Source organism: Symphodus melops, assembly GCF_947650265.1.
Source record: "Symphodus melops genome assembly, chromosome: 6".
NCBI lineage: Eukaryota > Metazoa > Chordata > Actinopteri > Labriformes > Labridae > Symphodus > Symphodus melops.
In genome coordinates this window covers 16,985,406-16,994,111 of record NC_136696.1, presented here as the reverse complement: position 1 = coordinate 16,994,111, position 8,706 = coordinate 16,985,406, and the positions used below count along the sequence as shown (strand labels likewise).

Below are 8,706 nucleotides of genomic sequence, written 5' to 3'. Positions count from 1 at the left end.
AACTTTTAAGTTGTCTGTAGTGTTTACACTGCTTTCTATCTATAATAATTCCTTTCAAAAAGACCTTTCATTCAAAGTTGCTTCTCTTTTTGCCCAACTTTCCTCCTGTAAAGGAAATGGTCCATTTCCTGTTTTCCTCCATGCTGATGACCCAGTGAACTCTGGATTATTGCTTTAGGCCCTTTTACCCTCACAATCTCTTTAAGAAGAAGTTTTCCATTTCAAATTTGCTGCGTCTTTGATGAATTCAAGAACCAGCCCACTTGATATCTATGGTTTAGCACTACATAAATAAATGGATACAGTTTACTGTGTAGATCTCTAGCTGTCTCATACATATCAGGTATATTTATCCTCATTAAACATCTGACTATCTGAAAACATGCCCTAGGATTAGGAAAATTATTTGACAACAATCTTCAACAGTTTTACAGACTATTTCTCTACATTTAAACTGTACAAGGGCACAGACAAAGTGGGTTGAACTTCAGCTGGTGAATAAATAATCTTCATTTGACTAATTTAACTGACCCACTGAACATGAAGGATCACAAATAGGACAAGCTGGCCGTGCTGTTCTGTGCTGTACTTGGACAAAAGAGAAGTTTGTTTGTCCAGAAGACCGCTGTTTGGTTAACAGGATTTAAGTGAAAACGGTCATCTTTTTCAAATTCTAAGAAAGTAATTTGGGTGGCAAAAAATGAACAAAACCGCAACAGTTTCCTGGTGTTACATCATGTAAGCCTGTGGAAGATTCACTCTCTCATGGCCTGGTTGTCAAAATATAGTGTTTAGTGTTTTCTTTTTTGTTGCTCCTCTTTCTTCTCATCAACTTTCAAGGTGAACTGTTTCACTTTAGCATTGAGCTCACTCACCTGGCAGAGTTTCAAAATGTCTACTGTTTTGGTTGATGACTAAATAAAATATCATTTAGCTTAAGCTTTACTTTGTTAGCATGCTAACAGATATATCTAAGAGATGGTTAACTATGTCAACATCACTGTCTACCTCCTAAACATCAACATTTACCACGTCATTGTGAACACATTAGCATTTAGACATTTATATTGTGCTCCAAGAGACTTTCCTGAACCATGGTATTCCTCTGCGTCTTGGAAAAGCATCTCTCTCTAGTCTAGTCCTTTAAAAAAAGAGTGCATGCTTTAGAGTCAGGTCAGTGGATAGTGATGGAAAATGGGGAAAAAAGGAGTGGGGAATCGCATGCAGTAAAGGTGCTACTTCTGGAGGTACTTCAGATAGGCTAGAAAAAAACGTTCTTTTCCACCTGATGGCTTTCTTAATCGCTGGTGTCTACCAGCAGGTTCTAAGGTTTTCACAATTAAGGACAAAAACAACCTTCTGGTCACAATGCCAAGCAGTTGCTTTCTCATTATAGGCTATGGTCATGGCCAATAGATTTCCCTTATACTAGCATTTGAACTATAGTCCTGTTTTATAGGGAAATGGGTGGTTTAACCTGCTCTAACAATTTCAGAAACTCTTTTTTAATTTTATTTTGAACAAAATGTACAAGCAGTAATTCCTGCCCGTAACACTGGATTGATTAATAATTTTGCTTTAATAACTAGTCTTAGTGCATTGTTTAAATTGGACAGAAATGTTTAATTTTTTTTTAAAGCATAAACAGAGGCAGCTTGAACAGTAGGCATGACAAAACAATAAATGTTGCTGAACACAATGTGAGAGTTTTGTACATACCTGCAGCTATTTAACAAGGCAAATCCATGTTAGCCTACCTCACAGGGCACTAAACTGTTTCAGATGGATGATCTGTGGTTATATTTTTCCATAGAGTGCAGCAGAGAAACATTCATCTACAATATGCGATTTTATGTGAATTTACCTTTTAAGAACACAAACACAATGTTGTAAACATGACAGATTCTTTCAGGCTTGTCTACTGGTACTAGACTTGACATGAATGTGTGTAATGTATCCTTGAAAATGTATTCATAACTTACACAGATCTTTGTTTAACAGTGCATTTAATGTTCTGTTGCTCTACTATATCTTTTTATAATGAAGAACATTACACCTTATAATGTGTAATGTAAAATGTTTTATACAGAGTATGAACATAATCGATGCTTGTCTTCTCCTTTGTGGTCCATGTGCTGCATATATTGTGTACACATACTGTCCTCTTACTTGTCTCAGAGATACCCACAGTACAGTAGAACCTTTGGTGTTCATTGACGTGTCCGCTGTCATCCATCTTCACCATACCTCCTCCATTCTTTGCCGTCCACCCTGTCATTCTCAATGCCTGCAATATCATAGTGACATCACTTACTAAATGTGATAAAAATTGGATTACAGCGAGCCATCACTCTCAGCAGTTCTTCTTCGTCTGACTCTAATTCATCATCATCCTCACCCTCACTGTTCTTGTCCGCATCTTTCTCTCCCAGAAAACCATCCTCCCCTGTCTGGCGGCTGTCCTGCATGTTTTCTGAGTCAACAAAGGGCTTTCTGTAGTCAGATGGACTACCAGCATTTGCAGCTGCAGCGTGATGTTCTGGTGTGTCCAGTGATGTGCAGGGTTCGTTTACATCTGCGCTTTGACTCACATTTGTTCGCTCTGGTGATTCTGGGGGTGTATAGAGGGGTGAGCTATCAACATGTACTAGCTTGGCTTTTACAGGTGCAACCTCTGGGGTGGGTGGTGGGGTGCTTGTTTGCTTAGAGAAGGGGGAGGACAGCAAAGGTGAGTATGGTGGTGTCTTCACACGAGGTTTGCAGATAGGTTTGTCTATTTCTGCAGATGCAATTCGTGCTTGACTGTAAGGAATGCTGGATTGAGAGGAAGGGCTTGTTACAGGTTCAGCAGGCTCGTTATTCGAGGTTGTTTGTGATTCAGGAAAGGTGAAAGGGGGAGTGCTAGTGGCATCGTGGGTTGCAGAGCTAAGTCTTCTGTTTGGTAAATCCTTGGTAGGTTCAGGGGATGTATCTGTTGCTGATACAAGGTTTTCTTTGGATGGAGCCACTTCCCGGGTAAAGAGAATGGGGCTAACATCCACAATTGCAAGATCAAATATGGGTGAACTGCAGGAGCTTTTGGTTGGTGTACAAACAATACTATTGAGGATCACAGGGCTATTCAGAGGTTCAATTGGGATGAAGCTGGTGTCCGATGAAACAGGCAGTCTTGTTGAAGCAGCTCCTTGGCAGGAAGGGAGGTCCTGGTGAGCGTAGATGCTGGAGTTATCTGGGAAGCTGAAAGAAGGATTGCAGGTCCCTAACTCTTCACTGCTGAAGGGTTCTTCCTCCATTTGCTGCATAGAGCTACGGTGACTCAACTGTAGAGGAACCACAGTCATTGTGTCAACATTTAAAAAAACAATGACTAATAGCTTGTCCAGAAGAGCCGAATGGCTTTTAAACAACCAGGCACTAATGCTTAGTAAGTAAGAGTGAGTGACAACATATTTGTCGGGTAGATTATTTATTTATTATCATATGAAATAAAATACTTAGGACACATAGCAAGGGAATCAATATAAAGATATTTGAGAAACTCAATTTGCGGAGGAAAACAGCTATGTAGCTTTTGGAACAGTGCGTAACGAATATCTTAACTAAGATTTGTGGGGTCAACAGTTAAGACAACTAATAAACTTATTAGTTGAAAATGAACTCATTTGAAATTTAAAGTTTGGCTAGAATACAATAGAGGGTTACTAAGGGAAAAGACAAGAATACATCTTTATAGAATACCAAATAAAACAAGGGAAAGGTCATACATTTTGCACATGGATGAGTAGGCCTACTAGCCCCAATAATGAATGAACAACTCACCAGTTGGAACCAGCGTAAACTCTTTGGGATGATATGTCGTAAAGAATATTTTAAAAACTCACCAACAAATCCTGGAAACGTTTTTTCTAAATTGTAAAGGTTTAAGATCTCACCACGTTGGGATGTTTTCCTTGAGCAACACAGCCTCTCTCCAGTGGATCCATCTTTCCTTTGTGTCTCCTCCTTAGCCATATGACCATATATAATATACTTCCAAATACACTCATGAACACCATGCTCAGAAACAGTGCTTTACCCACAGTGCACCCTGTCAGCTGGTCATCCACCAGTGCACCATACGGGACTACAGTGTTGAAAGAGATGGACAGAGTTGTTGTTATAGTCTGCTGGCTCATCATTTACGTGTGGTTGATTTAAGGTTGTAATGTGAATGTGTGCTTACTTGGTTGTCCGTCAGATAACACCTTCACGACTACAGTGGCAAAAGTGAAATCACCTGATTCCTGGTCAACAGCTATCACCTAAAAAGAAGTTAGATTATTTTATCACACCACCGCCATCTTATATTTGTCTTTAGTTGTTGTGATATTTTGATGAAAGACAGAAGTGTTGGGATATACAATAGGTACAGGACTTAAGGTTCAGTATGGTCAAATGCTAACACGAGTCTTTCACTGATTCTCACCTCTAGAACATGTTTCTCTTGTGGTTGAAGATGATCAGTCCAGGCGATCAGAAGACCCTCCTGTGTGATTCTGTAGATGTCTGTGTGCTTGGATCTAGGACTGAATGTGTAGTATATCATGGGATTAAAACCCTATCAATGTGGAGAAAAAAAAGTAGGTGATCGGTAACAATGTAAATCAAATGCAGTTATGCATTCAGCTTTATCTCTCTGTTGTTGTTTACATAATGTGTTTGTGAAGTGTATTACATGGTAAAAGTCTTGATCGTGAACATGCAACATCAATGCTCTGTTGCCATAGGTATTGACGAGAGAGACAGGGCTTTTTCCTCCTGTTACGAAGCCTTGATATTCAGTCTTTTCAAACTCAGGAGGAAACTGGTTTACAGCCACAAATCGGACCAACACTGAAGCAAGAGAATACTTCCTTGGGTCGTCGTCCTGAAATGCCTGGATGCAAGAAACGCAAAAAGACAACAAAGACAGATGCATATTTGACAGAAAAAGACAATTTCTTTTTAACCTTTTGCTAAAACCTAAAATGAGATGCTTACCATGACCTGTAGATGCACAAATGGAATTGTAAGTCTGTCTGTCACTCCGTGAACAAGTCTCACTTCCCCTGTCTCTCTTTCTATCAGGAAATGTCCATAATCGTCTCCTGGCATGGACACAAACGCAGTTACAGATGTACCAGTACAGTAAATCCTCATTAATATTTAAATTTAAGATTGCATTAGTATGTTTTGTACCTGAGACTATAGCATAGCTGACTGGAGCGTTAAGTCCTCTGTCTCCATCTACTGCACGTATGGGACCAGGAGAAAAGTCCAACACAATGTCCTACAATACAATATAACATTTAAAAATTAAAGATCCACATCACTTCTCAAACAATACCCACTTAAGAGCTCAGGATTGAAAGATACGAGGATTATTTTAAAGTTGCCCTTACAATTAAAGTTTTTCACCCCAAAAGGGCATTTAAGAAATGCCAAATTGCATGATAAAACTGAACAGCACCTCCCTTTTATGGTGTGGTTAGAAAAGAAAATCAAAGCATTTTATTTGTAGAATTAATTAGTCAATATTTCTATATAATAATGGTAATTTATGCATTTTAGCAACTGACCTCTTCCCCCTCTGTGATATTGACAGTGTACACAGGGCTAGTACAAACACGATTTGTCTCATTCTGAAGGAGAAGCATGCAGGGCAGGAACTGTGGATACTGGTCATCTCCATCCAGGACAAAGATGGTGATGTTGGTGCTGGTACTGAAGTGCTCAGCAGTGCTAATTTCCTGAGTCAAATTTTTTTAAGGGATATTAAATAGGTAAAGCAAGTTTGAAGTACAGTAATATGTTAAGATTTGAGAATTGAAAATGTGTGGGTTCAATTCAGAAGAAATTTGTCGTACTTGGCTTACCGAAGCGTGGATAGTGACACTGAGCGAGGTTATGGTCTCGTAGTCAAGAGGCTTGGACAAGATCACCTCTCCGCTGTTGGGGAGGATGACCTTGAAGTAGTCTGCATTGGGCTGCAATAAAGATAATATTACTTGATGCAGTGTCTGGGTTTTTGAGTTTTTATTTGCTTTCATATTGAAAGAGTAAAACTTACTGAGGTCTGATCGATGGAGTAAATGATCTTGTCATTATCTGCGTCTGTGGCCAGGACAGTGAAGACCACAGTATTCACTGGAGTCAGCTGTGCAATACACAGGTGACAGAGAAACACCTTTGAAGTGGAACCTTGAATATTTAATGTATGCTTGATTAATGTGGTTGTGTTAGTGGTAACTCCATACCTCACTAATAGTAAGAGAGTGTACACTGTTTGCTGCAAACACGGGGGAATTATCGTTCTCATTGAGAATCTCCACCATGATCCTATACACACTCTGAAATAACACACACACACACACACACACACACACACACACACACACACACACACACACACACAAAGACATACAAGCAAATACAAATGGATTTGAATTCAGCAAGACACATTTAGAGCTGTGTGTAAAATACTCTATGGGGAATTGTAAACCTGAAAAATGTCCTCCTCATAACAGGACAGCTCAGCTGTCAGAAAGGGACCCTGGACCTGAGCAATGGGACATCAAAGGGAGAAGAAAACATGATTACAGATAATAAAAGACAACTTTATTATGTGTGATACAACATTTTAATATAAACATGATCACAGGCTTAGAAGTGTTATACCAAAATGAATAAAAATGTATTCCACATTTGCATAGAAAAGGACATATGTTCAAGCTATGAAAAGAAAGGTTTATTATGCTTCAATTTATTCTAATGTATTTATTATACCAGATTGAATCCAACACATACCTTCATTTGCTTTACTTAATGTCCTGTATATATACCATATTGTGAAATAGAAGCTATGATATTGTAATATACAGAATCTTGTACTTAACATGGTGTGTGCCATAAATGTTATAGACATTCACCACACTTTCCAAAAATCGTGTTCTTTTATGTAAAATGTGACGTTTGTCTTTGTTTTTTAAACTAAGACATGGAAATGTAAATGTTTAATCAGTTGCATTTACAGGTGAAAGGCAGCCATATGCTGAATTTATGCTTATTCAGAATAAGTTGAATTCTGCAAACCTGCCCTTTTTTCATGGATAGCATGACAGAAGTAAAGGGACTAAGAGATGGAGAGTGAGACTTCTAATCTTGTTGACCCTGTTACAGCTGCCATGATGTAAGACAGCTGGCGAGGAAGAGGATGACGGTAAGAGAGATTGTGTTCCGTCCAAGAATAAGGTTACAATGGTTCAATCTCTGATAGTTAGTTCTAAACTTAGAAACAACTTCTTTAATACCCCTCTACACAATTACAAGCATTCTTCCAAGATAATGGGATTTCAATCCGTAATCCTTGCATTGTATTCAAGGCTGTCTGGTGATAAGAAAGCCCCGACACTCTGTGTTTTAGTTGTCTCTTTACCTCCCTGTCCAGGATTTTGTCAGCTGATGTGTTGAGCCGGATGTATCTTTCGTCCAAGAAGAACCAATTGGCATCCTTTCCCTCCAGCCTCCAGTTAACCCCCTCCATCCTGGTGTCAGCCATGAGCTCAGTGACAATCTCCCCCCAAAAGCTGTTTTCTCTGATTGTTGCAAATACATCCTGACCATCCAAACATCCGCCCCACCCTGACATTCCTGTCAATGCAAACACAAACGCAAAGTGTCAGAAACCATTTCTTTCTGGCCAAGATCTGTAATGGGATCTGTAACATGAACAATGGAGAAGTGGCCGTACCTGTTACTGTGCTAAAGCATAGGATCATCAAAAGTGAGCACACTAGACACTTGTCCTGAAACAATCTCCTTTTCATTTGGATGGAGGCCATTCCTGGGCACAGTCAAGCCTCTGGAAACAGATCTTTCTAAATGAAGAGAGAAAAAACTACAGCAGGTAACTAAACATGTCCATCCTTTCCCCTTTAACGTGTATGAGTGGGCTGGACCTAGCTTTGCTCTGTGCCCTTATGCCAACATATCTTAAGAGTCACCATTAGGCTAAGACCCTCTTCTAATGAACGAAGAGGAGAACACACACTCACTGACCTGTCGTATAATGCCATCAAATCCCCTTTAAGTGGGTTTCTGCCATGTGCTTCCCATTGTGAGGTAGAACACTGAATAGAAGACATGATATCCTTCTTCTCTGTATTTTTCCTTGTTATCACTTTTCTTTTAGCCTCTACCTGCTAATCTTTTCAAAAGGGAAACTATTTAACAATAGACTGTAATTGTTTCAGTATGGAGAATATTTTACATTCTTTAATAATCTTCCTATAACACCTGACAACACCCACAGTTAAATTCCCAAAAAGCAGCATCAATGGATAGGTTCAAAAATCAAAACAGCTAAGCAAGAACTCCAACGTGCCGTTGCTTTCAATAAATGGTAATTAAACAGACTTAAGCTTTCGCACACATTAAGTAATCATGGCTATAAACACGGACAATCCATTTGGTCTGTCGCTCATTCAACTGACCTGATGCTGTCAAATCCTCGGCTGCTCGTCTTTTAGCCTCCATATCATCCTGACCTGTGATTGATGCAGCATTTCTGATTCCTAAAGTCCTCGAAAGCCTCTGAACACCTCTTGGAAAGACAGACTGAGACTTTCAGTCCAAGTGACATCAATAGACACAGTATATACACTCACACACGCATGCAAACACACACAT

The 8,706-nt window shown here is 39.4% G+C and overlaps 1 protein-coding gene across 4 annotated transcripts; it reads right to left on the bottom strand.

Annotated features, from left to right (window-relative positions):
* Positions 1-1,605: 1,605 nt before the first annotated feature.
* LOC306825678 (uncharacterized protein) lies at positions 1,606-8,706 on the bottom strand. Of its 4 annotated transcripts, XM_079346564.1 has the most exons (17): positions 8,511-8,706; positions 7,769-7,895; positions 7,454-7,668; positions 6,521-6,577; positions 6,276-6,368; positions 6,089-6,175; positions 5,886-6,005; positions 5,598-5,768; positions 5,218-5,308; positions 5,020-5,126; positions 4,715-4,915; positions 4,466-4,597; positions 4,223-4,301; positions 3,933-4,123; positions 3,820-3,840; positions 2,399-3,320; positions 1,606-2,287 (listed from the first exon to the last, which is right to left on the bottom strand). In XM_079346564.1, the coding sequence occupies exons 2-17, from the start codon at positions 7,857-7,859 to the stop codon at positions 2,229-2,231; spliced, it is 2,637 nt and encodes an 878-aa protein (XP_079202690.1). In that variant the 5' UTR covers positions 7,860-7,895; positions 8,511-8,706; the 3' UTR covers positions 1,606-2,228. The 4 variants fall into 4 exon arrangements, with proteins under 4 accessions (XP_079202690.1, XP_079202687.1, XP_079202689.1 ...); XM_079346561.1 differs by having other exon boundaries at positions 1,606-3,320; XM_079346563.1 differs by having other exon boundaries at positions 1,606-3,320; positions 5,895-6,005.

Coding starts and splice junctions, on each gene's coding strand:
- LOC306825678 (XM_079346561.1), bottom strand. CDS start 7,859: ATGGCCTCCATCCAAATGAAAAGGAGATTGTTTCAGGACAAGTGTCTA. Junction 7,669..7,768: donor ATGCTTTAGCACAGTAACAG/GTACGGCCACTT, acceptor TTGCATTGACAG/GAATGTCAGGGTGGGGCGGA. Junction 3,321..3,819: donor GTTTACGCTGGTTCCAACTG/GTGAGTTGTTCA, acceptor GTTCCTCTACAG/TTGAGTCACCGTAGCTCTAT.